Here is an 18,649-nt window from a genome sequence, read left to right as displayed (position 1 = left end):
TAGCTCAATTGTAGCTCTTAGTTCTACAAAATAATTTAGTTCTTTTACAATAAAGATATGTCATTTAGTATGATCAAATGTATAAAATCTGGTGTTTCAGTGTTCAACAGAATCACAAGGATATGGTAAAAGTATTATGGAAAAAAATAATGTCTTACATTGCTGCGGTGACGTATTCTGGAAATAGTGTAGTATGTGTATCTTGCCTTTTTGTAGTAGGTAGGAAATGCCAAAAGTATTCAGGGCACCTTTTTTCCTACTTATACTCTCCTTATGTCTGCCAGTGTCAGTTAGTTTTCTGCCTATTTAGAGCATTGGCACATCTGTATCATTTGTCAGCAGCCTTGTCAACATCCATGGAAGTGTCACACAAACATTATATACCTAGTTCAACAAAAACTTATAGCCAAATCCTTATTAAGGTAAATTGACTGAATTAACAAACTTTTTTTCTTGTTTGCGTGTTTTTTGGGAGTTATTTTGGGGTGATGTATCTTTTGTTGTCTGTTTACCTATCTACAGGCAATAATGCCTTACATGTTAAAGATGCTACTCCTATATGTTCATTATGCACTAGAGAAGCTTAGTAGAACAGATATCTGTGCAGTTCATGTATTGATCCACTCCTTGGGTTAACATGTCTCATGTTCAGTCTAATAACATTTTACGAGGACACGAAAAGAGAGAAGCTCAGCATGCTAAGGCACTGTGGTTGAGCTCTGTAGCAACCCAAGGGTTGCAGGTTTGATCCCCGATGAGGTCCACTCAGCCTTTCATCCTTCCGAGTTCGATAAAATGAGCAGCACCTTGAGACCGTTACGGGTGATTAGCCGCGCTTTATAAGTACCCAATACATACATACATACTCATCCTTGGTACTAATAGGAAGAACAAGCATAATGATGTGCTCTATAGCTATCCACCACCCCATAAACAGCCTCTTTTTATTCAGAATGTGACATTCACATAGAAGAACTTTCCTGCAGTATATTAGTATGGCCCTGCCTGCAAATTACAGTCCAGGCAATCCTTCTCAGAACAATGAAATGGCAACTCCAGATGTACATTTTGACCTTCTATCTGCCTCTTCAGTTAGGTGCAGCCATATCCCTTTAGGCACATTGGCAAATAGGTCTACATTCCCACCAACACCCTTAGGGAGACTAATCCCCAAGAGTCATAATTTGCACACACACACACTTTTTGTGGATCCTGGTGCAGGTGTTAACTACACTTAAGTGATGAAGGTTGATCCTGCATTTATTATTCATGTTCTGTAGTCTGTCCATGAGTCTGCGTATTATTAATGCTGTGAAGATACTCTTCATATTCATGCTGTGGCTGATTAGTATGCATACAAGAAAATACCTGCATGTCCTATGTTTTTCTACCTTACTAGAGTTGTTCTGTGCTAAATGAAGAAAAGCATTTATTACAGGAAAGTCAAAAATGAAGCATTCATGATCCAGATCCAGCATCCAGTTTTAACAAAATTTCCAATGTACTTCTGTTATCAAATTATCTTTTGTTCTCTTGTTATAGAGTGACGAATGTTGCTAACACTGTAGCCATACAGATGCTCAAGACAAGTACATGCCCTGAAATATACAAACCTACAAACAAAATAAATTTAATAGAAGTAAATTAGAAAATTTAATTTTAAAATTGTAGATCTATCGCAATCATGAACATTTTATTATTTTTACTTTCATATCCCTTTAATCCAAGGTAAAGTGGCACTGTTGTATCCATTTTCACAGTCAGTTTCTGACTAAATGTCACCTACATAAGTCTAACTTTGCCGTTACATTATTGGTTAATCATTTGGGGGGGGGGGGGGGGTTTCTAGTCAAAGCTACAGTAGATCTAGTAAGACCTAATGATAATGTCATGGTGGCCAATAGTATTGCCAGGAGAGCACTCTATCTGCACCACTAGGTGAGGTGCTAACTCTTAAAGGGTCATAAAACCCAAAATGTTTTTTCTATGATTCAGATATAGCGTAAACCGTTTTAATCAACTTTCCAATTTTACTTCTATTATCAAATTTGCTTCATTCTCTTGGTAACCTTTGTTGAAGAAGCAGCATTGTGCTACTAAGCGCTAGCTGAACACATCAGGTGAGCCAATGAAAAGAGACATGTGCAGCTACCAATCAGCAGCTAGCTAGCTCCCAGTAGTGCATGGCTGCTCCCAGAATATTACCTAGGTATACATTCAACAAAGGATACCAAAAGAACACAACAAAGTAGTTAAAATAAATATATTGGAAAGCTGTTTAAAATTGTATGCTCTATCTGAATAAGGAAAGTTTAATTTTGACTTTATTGTCCCTTTTAGCTGATTCTTGTGGTTTAGACATTCTTCTGCTACAATGCTTTTGGACAAAACCTTTGTAATTTCAGAATGCTTAGAAAGGAAAAGTATATGTTTCTCCCTTTAAAATAATGGAAATGGATACTCCAGATCATATTCACACATTTATTAACGTGGCCTATCCTTTCAATCCCAAAAAATAAAATACTAATACAATTTAGCTTTCCTCTTTCATGAGCCATAAATATTTATATAATTGCAGATATGCTAATAATAATGAATACATGACCATAGGTCATGGAATTATGCTAAATGCATAGTCCTCCTTTCACCAAAAAGGCAGACTGTGTGTGCATAATATAGTCTTCTTCCTGAAGCTTCTCAACCCAATAATACTACATAATGAGGCATTGGTCAGTTGGCTAAGAATAGGTGTATACTAACTTGTTAAATTGCAGTCCAAAGCAGATAGACATGGTTTCTAGATCTATACAATATTTATGTACATAGTTTTTATTACCCAAAAGATATTATATTTTCTCTAGTTATGTTATTGTAAAACTAATGCACATTTTTCTTTAGGGAGAAACTTCAAGAACAAAATCCAGAGTTGAAATTTGGAGAAACCTGGCTTTTCTTTGGTTGTCGTAATAGAGACAAGGATTATATATTTAGGTAATGTGGATGTCCTCTCTATTATCTTATATTCAGTTTTAAAAAATGCTTAAACTATTATTATTATTATCATCATCATCATCATCATCAATTAGATTTTTCTCATAAGATGGTGAGAGTTCACAAAACATCAAATGTCAGATTACACTCCAGTCCATTAGGAGGAGTAAAAAAATAACATACCATATCTGTAATCCTTCAGTCAAATTTTTGCCTTCAAGATGGAGTGTGAGGAAGCCCACACGAAACGCACAAGAGGCACATTTGCAGATTTTGGGATGCTGTCTGTGTATGCAACACTGTGAATTCAATAAACCACTAACTTTCTTTGCACAGCTGGTTTACCGGACTATCTGTATATTTATGCCAAATCCTACACAGGGTGATGCTGCACTGCCCTTAAAGCAGAGTGCCCCAGGCTATTCCCAGTTGTGTTCTACAGATCTCCTAAATTTAAAGAATATATTAATTTTGTTCTTACTGAGTTGATAGGTGTCATGCATCGAGCAGTTAAACACAGATGTATGCGCATAAGGGACATCCTTCAGCACAACCCGTCTAAATACCCCATAGACAAGAGGGCTACATTTGAATCTGACATCCCCTCTTCTAAGAATGACCTTTCAGAAACTCAGGACCCCAGTTCTGAGGAAGTGGCAGAGGATGTGTCCTTTAATTTCAGGCTTGAGCATAGCCACACTTTGTTACAGGAAGCTTTACTTGCTTTGGAAATAGAGGGCTCTCCTATTACAGACAAGCAACCAGTAAAATTGATTAACAAATTATTTAAGACTGCTGTCTACCTTCCCAGTACCTGAATCAATTTCTGATCTAATTGCTAAGGAATGGAATAAACCAGGTGTTCTTTTTATTGTGTCCGCTAAGTTCAAGAACATGTTTTCTCTTTCTTCTGCAAAACTGGAAGTATGAGAAACTAATTCAAATGTTTATGGAGCAATATCCACACTTTCTAGATGGACTACAATTCCTTTGGAGAGTCCATCGACAGATGGTGTGACATCCTTTCGGCTTCATTGCAAAAGAAGTTGCTCTAAAAGAGACCTGCAATCGCTTAAAATTAATCAGGAGAGCAAACAGCTTTATATGTGATGAAGTTGTAGATATTTTATGCATCGATTGAAAAAATGCGGCCATAGCTGTTTTGGCTAGACAAGCATTATAATTCAAGTCCTGTACTTCTGAGATTGTGTCTAACAGCAGACTAGTATCTCTTCCCTTTCTGGGAAAGATGTTATTTTGAACAGGCCTTGATGCAATTATTACAACAGTAACTGGAGAAAAGATAAAAACCAACTAAAGTCTTAGGTCTGCTGGACACTTTTCTTCTTTCATAAGTTTAATATTCTTTTGTGTTGCTATCCTCCTACTGAGAGAGCAGGTTCCCAAATCCTCTTGGAAACCCAGCTCTACCTGGGCCTAATCCAAGCAATCTGAGAAGCCCACTCCCCAAGTTCTCATGAAGGTGCTGCACCCCTTTTCAAAAAAGTTTCAGGTAGGAAGCAGATTTAATCTTTTTCAGGAGGCCTAGGAGATTTCAGTCAGGGTTGCTGCTAGAATTTTTGGCTACACGGGCAAAGACACATTTTGCCGCCCCCCCCACAAAAAAATAAAAAAAAATAATATGATATACCCTGCTACTTAACAAAATGTTCTAGTAATGTGGAATAGATATATCTGCATGACATAATGTGCCAAAGTGGTGGCTCTGTTTAACTTAGCAGGTAACAAAATGTACCTACATACATACATATTCATACAATTTTACACATGCATACATACTCACACATACATATTTACACACACTCATATTTACACATACAAACACATATTTACACATACACACATACATATTTACACATACACACACGTATTTACACATACATACACATACAATTATACATACACACATATTTACACATACACACACACATTTACAAACATACATATTTACACATACACACATTACACACACATTTATACACAGATACATATTTACACACATAACCACATACACATTTATACACACATGCATACACACAACCACATACACATACATACACACACATACAAAAACACACGCATGAGTGACAACCGCAAGACTAAGTATAGCAAGATACCTAAATATACATCTATGAAACAAAATGTTGCTATTACATGTTATTTCACGGATCACAGGCTAGAAGGCTTACTTCCCACCTCTTCTGTATTGTGTAAACTAATATAGCATAATTAGAAAAAACATTAGAAAAATATAGCATAATGTTTAATGTCTGCCATCACCCATAGTTTTGCAATATTATTAAATTACAACATACCACAACTGCCTAAAGCAAGTAGCATACTTCTGGTGTTATCAAGCAAATAGGGTTTGTTGCAGATATCCAGTGCAGCATAAGTGTCTGTGTCTTGTCACTCAATTTAAAGTCCCTCTTCACATCTTATATCCCCAAGTTGAGCTGAACTAGCAAACACTTCAGTGAACACTGAACAGACACAGCCGAGCAAAACTCTCTGCCTACCCATCCCCCTCTCCTGACTGCCTCCCCTCTGCTTACCATGAGGGGCTTGTGTTCCCAGTTACATGATCGTAATCTCTCTCTGCATGAACAGCTCCCTGGGTTTAACAGTGCACAGTATCTCTCTGCACGGGGCTCGGGCTGCATTAAGCAGATACTCCCACAAATGGCACTAAGGTTTAAAACACACCCATAAATCAGAAAAAACGAAGCCTCTTTAAATGAAAGTCTTTGTTGAAGCAACAGTTGAGAACGTGCAGCATGTAAAATAGCTCAGACAGCGGAGTAAAAGTAAACTTGTACTTAACTGTCTGAGCTATTTTCCGTGGTGCAGTTTCTGAGCTGTTTGCTTAAATAAAGACTTGCTTTTAAAGGACAGGCTTTGTTTTTTCTTTAGTAACTGCTTTTTATCTATGTACAGGCTTTGCTTTTTACCTGTGACTGTCTGCTGCCATCAGAACTGAGGTACACACACTGGCAATGGCAAATTTGTTCCACTTCCAGCCAGGACAGCGTAGCTACTTCATAGCTGCTCCACCCCCTCCTCCTTTCCCTACAGAAGCCCACACGCACTAAACAGTTGCAGCCTGTGCACGCGAGAAACATTTTCAGACAATGTAATTTTAAAAATTAAAGCTACATATAGAAATGGAACAGTATTAGCACAGTCTGCACCCCAATTTCCCAAGTACCCCCCTAAAGGAAATTCAAGGTTGTCTGGGGGCAGATTGCAAGTACTGTGTTAAAAAAAAATAAAAAAATGCTGCTGCAGGTTGTGTCACCACTGGCAGTTTGCGCCCCCATACTGAGGCGCAATAAGGAACAGTATTAGCACAGTCTGCACCCCAATTTCCCAAGTACCCTAAAGGAAATTCAAGGTTGTCTGGGGGCAGATTGCAAGTACTGTGTTAAAAAAAAAATAAAAAAATGCTGCTGCAGGTTGTGCCCCCATACTGAGGCGTAATAAGGCGGTTGCCTAGATGCCTATATGAAAGCGCTGGCCCTGATGTCAGTTCAACACCACTAGGTGTTTTGGAAATAATTTCTTAGGGGTATTGAATAGACTTGATCAAAACCTCTTCAAGGAGAATTCTTTCTGGTGTGAGTCGCTTGAGATCCCTTTAAAGGTCAAAGCCATGGAAATAATGGGAATATCAACTTTCAAGGTGTAGACAATTTTCACCATTCTTCCTTGAGTGCAGGAGGGTCAGATTATGTCTTCCATCCACTTAAGATGCTTATTTATATATCCCTATTCACAGGGATTATGTAAAGTTCCAAATAATTGCCTTCCAAAACAGGCATTACCAATTTATCGCGCTCACATTGGGTCTGGCAACAGCACCCAGAGTCTTTACAAAGGTTCTAGAAGCTTTACTAGCTGTGTTGTGAGCTAAGGAAATCTCTGTAGCACCATACCTGGATGATAATTCTGGTACAGGCACCATCTCGTCTACGCGTAATGAAGCACATACAAGTGGTTATTCAGTTGCTTTGCAATCACAGTTGGGAAATCAGCCTGCAAAATAGCTCCTTATTTCCTCAGACTTTAATCTTCGTAGGGTCCATAATCAACTCAGTGACTATGAGATTATACATAACAGACCAATACAGCAGCAAGCCTGCTCTCAGCTTCCACTCAATCCTCTTCCCTCCATTGCTCAATGCATGGAATTTGTGGGCCTCATGGTTGCTGCTTCAGATGCAATTACACTATACAGATTTAATCTGCAGCCTCTCCACGTGAGTGTGTTACAGCAGTGGAATATAGACTGAGGATCTGTTTCAGAAGATTCTGTTGGACTTCAAGACCAGGCAGTCTTTAACATTGTGGCAGTCTCACCAGTTCCCTGTTATTGGGGCCACTTTTCTCCAGACAGCATGGGTAGTGATCACTACAGAGACCAGACTGACAGGTTGGGGTGCAGTCTGGGTGTCACTGAGAGCACAAGGATTTGGGCCTTCTGAGGTGGAAAGGTTACCTATAAACATTCTGAAACTCAGCGCAATCTTCAATACTCTTTAGAGTTGACTCAACCTCAGGAAGGACTCCTTTCTTCAATTCCAGTCAGACAATGTCACTGCCATTATTTAGCGATGAAAGAAGAGTTTTAGATGGGCCGAATGTCGCAACTGCATGATCCCAGCCATTTACATCTCGAGATTGAACAATTGTGAGGTGGACGTTCTCAGTCGCCAATACCTTCATCTGTAATAATTGTCTCAATCAGGAGGTTTTCAACCAGATTGTGAAATACTGGGTTTTGCAACAAATATTTCTCAGGGCCTCCGGCTTGAATTACAAACTGCCCCAATATTGTGCCAAGTCTCTGGATCCTCAATCTGATCTAATAGATGTTGTAGTGGTTCCCTGGTCGTTCAGGGTGATCTAAATATTTCCTTCTTTTGTGTTGCTATCCATGGTGATAGAATTAAAGGGACAGTAAAGTCAAAACTAAACTTTCATGATTCAGATAGGGCATGCAGTTTTAAACAACTTTCCAATTTACTTTTATCATCAAATTTGCTTTGTTCCCTTGGTGGTATTTTTGAAAAGCTAAACCTAGCTAGGCTCAAACTGATTTCTAAACAGTTGAAAACCGCCTCCTAGCTCAGAGCATTTTGAAAGTTTTTCACAGTTAGACTGTGCTAGTTCACATGTGTCATATAGATAACATTGTGCTCACTCCCGTGAAGTTATTTAGGAGTCTTCACTGATTGACTACACTGCATGTCTGTCAAAGGCACTTAGATAAGGAGACTGTCTGCAAAGGCTTAGATACAAGGTAATCACAGAGGTAAAATGTATATTAATATAACTGTGTTGGTTATGCAAAAACAGGGAATGGGTAATAAAGGGATTATCTATCTTTTTAAATAAGAAAAGTTTTGTTGTAGACTGTCCCTTTAAACAAGAATGAGCATCAGTCATTCTGATTGCTCTGATATAGTATGCAGACTTGATTCACATGTCCCTGTGCCCGCTTTAGTAGATTCCTCTCGAACAGGGCCTTCTTTCTCAAGGGAATTTCTTTCATCAGGATATCAAAACGTTTAATTTGACGGCTTGGAGGTTTATTTGACAAAGTGATTCATACGTTGACTCAGAAAACCTGTGACAAGGTACTTTGATACAGAAAACCTGTGACCAGGTGTATATATCATAAGGTTTGTAAAACCTTTTTTGTGTTCCTTTTGAATTCCTAGGGTTCTTCAGTTTCTGTAAGAAAGTCTAGAGTACTAGTGTTGCACTTAATTCGCCCTGCTTTGTTTTTCATATTCTTCTGTTTTCTCCATCTACATGGCCATATGCATGACTGAGGGATTACGGGAGAGTGGGAGGGATAAAAGTTCTAGTATAAATAGTATGTAGGGGTGTTTTTGCCTTCTCCTAGTGGACTGGAGTCTAATCCAACAAGTGATGTCTTGTGGACTCATCATTATGAAAGAAATTACTTTCAGTGGGGTTTTTTTTTGGGGGGGGGGGGTGGGTTTAAAATGTTTCACAACATTTATCGACTTTCCTATTTCTTACTAATAACTGTTAAAAAAATATCTCTTATATGCTTTAAACCATTACTAGCTAAAATATATGTAGAAAAAAATCAACATGAGTTATTTTATGAATACATCTGCAAAATCCTTATTCAACAAAAAAGTTTGATAGTGCTTATAATGGTGTTTGTATAATTATATTTATAAAACCTTTGGTTTACAGTTATGATTATTAGGAACCCATTCTTTGTTTTGATCTTGGTAGCTGTGTTTATATATCTCTTTATCCTTATTGCTGTATGTTTCTTATATCTAATTTATAATCAACCATTTTTTTTTTTAGACAAGAGCTAAGCTGTTTTTTAGAAAATGGCACATTAAGTCATCTTAAGGTCTGCTTTTCTAGAGATTCTTCCAACAGTCATGACGTTTCACCAAAATATGTTCAAGACAATCTCAGAGTATTTTCTAGTGAGATTACTAGAATGCTAATCAAGGAAAACGGACATTTATATGTGTGCGGGTAAGCAGATTAGCATATTTAATTACTACAATCATGATACTTTGCTGTGATGGAATAATAAATGACATACCACTTATTCTCTTGTTTACATACATGTAGTATCTGGTTTTAATTACTTCCAACTCAAGGTCTTTTCGTGTAATCTATCTTAGGAAAGTACAACATTTAGCACAACTTTCAGAAATAATTTCAATGCAGAGATTTAGGTTTTGGTATTACTAGACCACCTATAATAAAAGTAATAGTAATGTAATCATTACTATTATTATAGGTGGTCTAGTAATACCAAAACCTAAATCTCTGCATTGCAATTATTTCTGAAAGTTGTGCTAAATGTTGTACATACCATTATATATTTCTTTTCAAGTGTATATTATGTAGTAAACTCTGCAGCAAGTACTCTTTCTTGTAAATCATCCATGAACATACTGAACATACTTACATATATATTATTTTTTTCCAGGGATGCAAAAAACATGATGAAAGAGGTGAATGATACTCTGACCGACATTTTTAGTGCTGAACTTAGTGTGGACAAACTGGATGCAATGAAAACTCTTGCTTCGTTACGGGATAGAAAACAGTATTTACAAGATGTCTGGACCTGAACTTGGATAAACTAAATGATAGCATATCAAAAGAAAGCCAAGGACATTTTCAAAGTATTCTATTATTTTGATTGTAGTATATAAACATGAGCTAAACTAATTAAAGCCAACTGAGATAGTCCACTTATATTAGTTTATTTTTTGTATTCCAATTAGGTTTATTACCTCCCCTACAAACAGGATATTAATTAAAAAGGACAATATAGTACAGAAATGACATGTTCTAATTTGCTAAAGAATATGCTTTTAGTAAGTCTGATTGGCCCTGCAGCGTTGTTCACTCTGGGAAACCAGCGGTTCTCTGCAGGTTCTGTGCAGTACTTTTTTTGGGGGGGGGGGGGGCTTTAACTATACTTTAAAGCCCCACAAAAAAAAAAAGTTGCTAGTGTTTAATGTTACATGCTGTAACAACTTAGAGCATTTCATTTTTGCACATTATTGTCCCTTGAAATTAGAGAACATTATGTTAAATGATGTTTGGATTATAGAAGCACAATTCAATAACCTCGTGAATGTTTGTGGTGACTATATTAGGCTTTTAATAAAACAGAAATTTGACTATAAGAAAAAAAGATGCTGTGAGAAACTGAAGCCTTGTGTAGTTTTACATTATAAAAAAACAAACATAAAATATACAAATATTGAAATCTGAGTTGTTTCCTTCTTAATACAGGGAGAGTCCACAGCTGCATTCCTTACTTGTGGGAATACTGAACCTGGCCACCAGGAGGAGGCATAGACACCCCAGCTAAAGGCTTAAATACCTCCCCCACTTCCCTCATCCACCAGTCATTCTTTGCCTTTTGTCACAGGAGGATGGCAGAGAAGTGTCGGAGTAGTCTCTTATGGAGGGTAGTACTCTTCGCTATGGGACTGGCGTTTTAAGTAGTCTTGTCAGCCTCTCAGTGAGAGCATTGACGAAAGTTAGAGTCTGGAGATGCAGGGAGAGTCTTTCTGCGAAACCATCCAGACTCATATTAACAGTTCCTTAAGCAATCAGCGTTGACAAGTTTCGCTGCCTGCTTTCTTCACTCAAGTCCATGTCAGAAGCGCTGCTACAATCTGTCAAACTTGAAAGACCGTGTTACTGTTCCACAGCATAGATTCCAGTAAGATCGTTTCATTTTTTACACATATTGCAAACGCTAGAAGACAGGGTCACAGTGTGGCACCTTTTATCTATATGGAATCAATGTTTAATATCTCCTGAGGGGGGTTATGAACAGTCGGGTTTAATCATATATGCTTTATTTGATTTCATGATGCTTTATGTGTAAGACGTTTATGGGCTCATAGGCTGAGATAGAACATACCGGTTTCACTTTGAAGGTTGCGCAGTTTAAAAGCTTGGCACGCTTTTTCTCATCGCATGGACGGTCCTGCATTGTGCACCATGTGACCGGAATGGTCGAGGCTTCCATTTCCTTTTTCTTGACCGAGTTACTACCGGACAGGAGTTTTATCTCTGTTCATAGGAGGTGGTGAGTGCCCCAGCCATTGGGGGTATACAGGTGCAGTTTTTTAATTTAAAATAAAAAAAAAAAATTCTGTAGTTCTCCGCATATCATACTTTAGCTATGGAGGATTCTGATTCATTAGAGGGTTCTCCCTCTATTTCAAAGAGTAATGCCTCTTTATATTGTGAGGGAGCTCTGGAATATCCGCCTTCTCAATTATGTTTCATATGCCTTGATAAGGGGATTATATCAAATAAGGTTGGCGTGTTTGATACTACTGAGGAGTCCTCGTTCAGTGAGGTGCACACCCTTCATGCATCTTTTTATACACATGCAGCTTCCCTTTGCACTGCTAATCCTCCATCTGGAGGGGGCCTGTTTTCACCAGACGTTACTGCGCAGTTTCATATGGCGGTGTCTGCGGCCATTAGTATTTTCCCTCGCACTTCTAAGCGCAAGCGAAACGTTAAATCTTGCACTCCTGCCCAGGTGGCATCATGTAATTTGTCGGATATACAGTATCTGATCAGTTATCCGAGTATGAGTCTCTCTCTGCATCTTCAGAGTATGAACTTTCAGGGTTGGAGTCTGCTGCCTATAATCCTCTGCATGTGGAGGATCCAGTTTTTTTATTTAGGACAGAACGTTTATGCTTTCTACTAAAGGATGTTTTGACTACATTAGAGGTTCCAAAGGCCGAGCTAACAGACGAACCTCTGGGTCCTAAATTTGCTGGCAATCATTATTAAGGATGAGTGGGACCGGATTAGATTCCCCTTTCCGTCGTCTGCCTTTTTAGGATCCTGGTTCCGGGCTCTCTATGAGGGTGGGTTTTTCTTTTTCCCATCCCTACTTGGTTTGCGCTATTTTACGCTTGCCACACGTAATACTACGTGTGAGGATAATTCGCCGTTCATAGTGCCGCCGGATATAAGGATGGAAACTCTGTTAAAGAGGGTGTTTTAACTTCTGGGATATTTGCTTTTACTGGCGGCGCTTGTCGCCGCAGTTGCTGGAGCGGCTACCTTCTGTTGCGTCTCCTTCGGGAAAATGATCGAGGTGGAGGGTTCCCTAGACATTTTTTAGAAGAGAATTACGGCCTTCTGGTTTACTATTTTTTTTATCTGTGCTGTTATTACGCAGATTAATTAGCCTATGGCTAAGACATCAGGTTTTCTGTTCAGGCCCATAAGGCGCTCTGACAGATAACTTCTAAGTCTCTTTCCCTCTCTTTTAAGGGAAAGAGTTTGTTTGACTATCTCCACAATTTCAGGGGCCAAGAGTGCATTCATACCGTAAGATAAGGAGAACAAATTTTCGTTCCTTTAGTTTTGATAAAAAACCCAGCATCAGAGGCCTCCGCTAAGCCAGAGCAAACCAAGAGTTCTTGGAAGCCGGCTCAGTCTTGGAAAAGATCCAGGCAGAGCCAGAAGCCCGCCGAGACTAAGTCCGCATGAAGGGGCCGGCCCCGGTCCTATTTTGGATCGTGTAGGGGGCAGACTGTCGTTCTTTCAGAGGCTTGGTTCAGGGACGTGCAGGATCCTTGGGTCCTGTAGATCATAGCACAGGGTTACAAGATAGGTTTCAAATCTCATCCACCCAGGGGCAGATTCATCCTTGCAACCTGTCTCAAGACTAGGAAAGAGGGAAGCCTTTCTGGAGTGCGTAAGGGATCTGTCCTCCTTTGGAGTCATTGTCCCAGTGCCTATTGCAGAGAGAGGTTTGGGATACTATTCTAAATTTTTTGTGGTCCCAAAGGAGGGATTTTTCTATCCAGTTCTAAACCTAAAGTGCTTAAACAAATTTCTAAATGTCCCCTCGTCAAGATGGTGACAATAAGGTCCATCCTTCCCTTAATTCAGAACAGTTTATGACCACTAGATATCTGAAGGAGGCATTCCTTCACCTTCCAATCCACGGGGAACACTTCCAGTTCCTCAGGTTTGCGTTCCTGGACCAGCACTTCCAGTTCATTGCACTTCCGTTTTGTCCAGCTACTGCTGGATTTGTACGAAGGTTCTGAGGGCTCTTCTAGCAGTCACCAGAAACTGGGGTGTAGCAGTTGCTCACTACTTGGATGATATTCTGGTACAAGCACCATCGTTTCGCCTGGCGGAAGACCATTCCGAATCTCTACTCTGTCTTTTATGATCCCACAGAGGGAAGATAAATAGAGAAAGAAGTGCTCTTATTCCAAGCCCCAGGGTTGGCACGATAATAGATTCCATAGTCATGGGAATATTTCTAACAGACCAGAGAAGTTGCAAGCTAGCTTTTACATGTCTTGCCCTCCAGATCTCCTTAAGGCTATCTGTGGCTCAGTGTATGGAAGTGATTGGTCTCATGGTGTCCAGCATGGACATCGTTCTCCTTGCTAGGTTCCACCTCAGGCCATTGCGACTGTGCATGCTGAGGCAGTGGAACGGCGATCATTTTGGATCTGTCTCAACAGATTTCTTTGGAAAACTGGTCGAGAGAATCACTCTCTTGGTGGCTCGGTCCGGACCGAGGGACATCCTTTTTAAGACCATCCTGGATGACTGTGACTACGGACGCAAGTCTGTCAGGATGGGAAGCTGTTTGGGGTGCCAAGAAGGTGCAGGGCCTGTGGACGCAGGAGGAGAGCTCCCTCCCGTTGAATATTGCCCGAATATCTAGAATGTTTAATGCTCTGGAGGCTTGGCACCTACTGGGCTCGTTCTAATTTATCGGATTCCAATCAGACAATATAACCTTGATGGCTTACATCAACCATTAGGGGGAAACGAGAAGCTCCCTAGCAATGAGGGAAGTATCTCCGATTCTGTAGTGGGCGGAGACCCAAAACTGTTTGCTGTCAGCGATCCACATTCTGTCAGGTGGGGAACGCCGGAGATAAATCTCATGGCGTCCCGTCTTAATACCAAGCTACCCAGATATGGGTTGAGGTCCAGGGATCCTCAGGCAGAACCTTGGAGGTTCAATCTAATTTCTCTTTTCCTGCCATTACCACTCCTTTCTTGAGTGGTGGCTCGAATCATACAGGAGCAGGCGTCAGTGATACTGATTGCTCCATCGTGGCCGCGAAGGATATGGTTTGCGGATCTAGTGGGGATGTCATCATCTCCTCCTTGGAGGTTACCTTGTTGCAGGGATCTACTGGAACAAGGCCCCTTCATCAAATTCTAGATTCTCTGAGGCTGACTGCGTGGAGATTGTATGCTTAGTCTTAGCCAAGAGAGGGTTTTCTGAGAGTGTTATTGATACTCTCATTCAAGCTCGTAAGCTGGTTTCTCGTCGGAGGACCTACTTATTCTGGTGTGAAGAGCGTGGTTAGTCCTGGCACAAAGTAAAGGTTGCCAGGATTCTTTCTTTTCTCCAGGATGGACTGGAGAAGGGCATCTCAGCTTGTTCCTTGAAGGGACAGATTTCGGCCCTGTCTGTTTTTTCTGCACAAGAGGCTCGCTGAGCTTCCGGATGTACAGTCTTTGTTAAGCTTCTGACTAGGATCAGACCGGTGTTTAGATCTAATGCTCCTCCTTGGAGTTTAAATCTTGTTCTTAAACTTTTACAATGGGCTCCGTTTGAGCCTATGCATGAGGTTGACATTAAGTTACTTGTCTTGGAAGGTTCTTTTTCTTCTAGCTATTGCTTCTGCACGCAGAGTCTCTGAGATATGTGAGGCGGCTGCCTGGTCCTCCTTACATACTTTTTCCAAATTTTACAAGTTTGATGTTTTTGCTTCTGCCGAAGCAGGCTGTGGTGCCCTCAGATTAGGGGCCGCCTCTCTTTTTTACCCTCCCGTTAGCATTCAGTGTCTCCTGGAGCTTGGGTATAATTTCCCACAAGTAAGCAATGCAGCTGTGGACTCTCCCTGTATTAAGAAGGAAAACATAAATTATGCTTACCAGATAATTTCCTTTCCTTCTATACAGGGAGAGTCCACAGCTCCCGCCCGTGTTCTCCGATGGACGGCCCTAAATTTTAATTTATTCTTCTGGCACCTTTTTCACCCTGATATTTCTCCTACTGTTCCTTGTTCCCTTGGCAGAATGAGTGGGGGATGAGGGAAGTAGGGGAGGTATTTAAGCCTTTGGCTGGGGTGTCTGTCTCCTCCTGGTGGCCAGGTTTAGTTTTCCCACAAGTAAGGAATGCAGCTGTTGACTCTCCCTGTACAGAAGAAAAGGAAATTATCTGGTAAGCATAATTTATGTTTTTATCTGTGCACAAAAAATAAATTGTTTGTACTAAAATGAGCATCATAATAGATGTTAATGTCTCCTTAGGTCAGTTTCCAACAACCAAGTATTCAATAGATATCAAAGGTACAGTTTATTTATCATGCACAATTTTTTCCTTATCCTTCATAATGCTGCTGCAAGTCAAGTACAACATTTTTATGTCTTTGTTTAGTTAGAAAACCAAAACTGTTATTTATTTTTTCCAGTGATGATATTGTTTTTTTCAGTAATGGAGTCATGAATCTGGTTAAGAGTTAAGATTTTTGCTATTTTATTCCTAATTTTTATATCAGATTTGGGAACATATGGAGCTTTTACTATCACTTAGTAATAACTTTATAATCTAAATCTCCTCAGTAAAAATTATAGATTAGTATAAAATATCTGAAAAAGTGACATAAAAAGGTTTGGGGGGGGGGCTATTTCTTATGTGCAAGTTATATGTAGTATTTAAAAACTGTATTTTTGTATATGTACTCCTAAAATCTGATTTTTCAGATAAAGTGCAATCCTTACTTATAGTTTAAAAGGACAACAATAATAAATAGTCTTAAAATATATTTTAATTTAATTTTAAAATGCATTACTGCAGTTTGTATCATCCTTCTTACAGTTAACAGTACGCTAACTCCATATGGTACCAGCTGTCTTTATATTTTAGTTGTCTCTAAATGTTGGCTAATGTTTTCCTGTAAATGATGATATTTGTTTAATGTATAATAAAAGAAGAAAAGATTCTCTCAATAAGGTGATCTTCAATCATATTAATATTAAAGTGTTTTAATAGTTGTAAAAATATACAGTATATGGTTTGTTGCTTGAACATTTTTTCTGTGTGATAAGCTCTTTAACTTATCTAAACAGGATAATTGTTTTTTATCCTATAAACAATTACTTTTCCTACATTCATACTGATGTCTTTCTCATGTCTTTTTGTTAAAGGACTTTCTCCATTTTTATATTCAGATACAGTCTGAGATTGCATTGCTTCATGAAATTACAGTGTTCCAGAGGATAATGGCGAAAAAGCAATAGTGTAGACTGTTAAACCTCTCCTCTCAGAAATATATTTTGTTACATATGTGGTTGCCCTTATCAAGCATATAATGTGTGGGATTTTATTTAAACATGATACCCTCTTCTCAGTGTACATTCTGTTTATTGTGTAGGCAAAGGTTTTTGGACAACTAGGTTGAACAGAAACAATAGCATTTATTAGCCAAAAAAAAAAGAGTATGTAGTTGGCCTACCTTTGGCCATAATGACTGCAATAACCTGTCTAGATATGTTTTCCACAAGCTACAACTTGGTATATACTAGAGTTTTCTTTCATGTATTCTGCAAACCTTCTGCCAGATCTGTTGCTAACAAAGATTGGATTTGGCATTGCAAGCATTGTCACTTTCCATGCCGCCTTGCAGGCCTATAAGAACCTCCCTTTTATATACAGCACACCCTGAGCATGTATAGCTGACAATACAATGCACATTTATTTATTTAATGTTGTTATCTTTATTAAAGAAAATAATCATTACATGAGTAAATAATGTAAAAATGAAGGTTGACTAAAACAATATTCAGTAATAATACAGTTTATGAGGAGGTGTTCAAATCATTTTGTCCCTCACCTTAATGTCCTGATCACAATGAGTCTGCATGAAGAACTAAAGGGATATGCCAACAACATGAGTTCCACGGCTAGCAGCAAACTTCAGGAGGGAATACCGGAAGTGCAACACTAAAGTCATCCAATCCTAGTCTCATAGTCTGGAGTGCAGTAGCAGCGGTGGATCAAACCGCTAAATCTTCCCAGATAAGACAAACTAGCAGGCACTACAAAGCGTGCAAAAATAAAATGACACTATTGTGCATCTTATAAAAAAGACAATTTCCACAACCAGACATTGAGGCAGACAAGAGGGTAACAGTCTGAATTGAACAGTCTGGTTGACTTTACTGCCCCTTTTATCAAGATGTTATACACTAAGCGTGTCGATAACCTTTTTAAACTAAGATAAAGCAATTGTATTGCATCTCTGAGACTGTGGTAAAGTTCTGGAACAATCCTAATTTGGTGGATTTTAGTCATAAACTGATAATGTAAACATGTCCAACTGCATGTGCTACTTCTGAAAAAGGCTGGAAAAAAATCTGTGTGCTACACATAGTCAATGTGTCAGGAAAATGACAAAGAACAGTAGCAGCTTGACCATATGACTAGTTTTTGCTATTTTAGGCCATATACAAAGGTGATACTTAGATCTTCAGTATTTCTGCTATTAATGGAACAGTAAACATCTTGACGTTGTAATATAAAATGCTTAACCCCATAGTTGCCAATAAAAAAACAACTACAGTACATTGCATGATATTATACTGTGCTCTGCATATTATCTTTAGTTCTCATCAAGAGCAGTAGTTTTTTTTGTTTTTTTTTCCCCAAGGCTGCATTCCTTCAACAGAAAGTGTCTGACCCCCACAGTTAACAGCACTGTGGTTCTGTCTGTGAGCTAGCCGGAAGAAGTAGGGAAAGCAAAACAATTAGACAGTAACTCCACCATCCGATAATAGGAGAGACTTGCTACAAGATTGATTTATAACTTCCTTCTGCAGCTCCTATTAAAAGTAGTGTTACGGTTGCCTCCAGGCTGGCTGGAAGTTGGACCGTAGAAAAGGATGCTCCTAGCGCTCCCCAAAGGAGCAGCAGCACAGTAGTCACCATACGTAATGCAGACTCTATGAACCACCGCTGCTGGGCTGGTATCTCGCCGTCTGCTCTGCGCCCTGGACCTACGACCAGGCTCCAGTAGGTGAACCT

General features: G+C 39.2%; 1 protein-coding gene across 3 annotated transcripts in view; it reads left to right on the top strand.

Moving 5' to 3' along the window:
- MTRR (5-methyltetrahydrofolate-homocysteine methyltransferase reductase) overlaps window positions 1–16,740 on the top strand; it is a 169,411-nt gene extending 152,671 nt beyond the window's left edge. For all 3 annotated transcript variants that reach the window (XM_053714513.1, XM_053714514.1, XM_053714515.1), the window contains 3 exons: window positions 2,899–2,991; window positions 9,367–9,546; window positions 10,010–16,740. In XM_053714513.1, the coding sequence (XP_053570488.1) occupies window positions 2,899–2,991; window positions 9,367–9,546; window positions 10,010–10,154 (418 nt within the window). In that variant the 3' untranslated portion in view covers window positions 10,155–16,740. The remainder of the gene's footprint in view (window positions 1–2,898; window positions 2,992–9,366; window positions 9,547–10,009) is intronic.
- Window positions 16,741–18,649: the final 1,909 nt, after the last annotated feature.

Source organism: Bombina bombina, chromosome 5, assembly GCF_027579735.1.
Source record: "Bombina bombina isolate aBomBom1 chromosome 5, aBomBom1.pri, whole genome shotgun sequence".
NCBI classification, from domain to species: Eukaryota; Metazoa; Chordata; class Amphibia; order Anura; family Bombinatoridae; genus Bombina; species Bombina bombina.
Note: the sequence above shows the minus strand (reverse complement) of the source record. Positions and strands in the feature narration are given on the sequence as shown.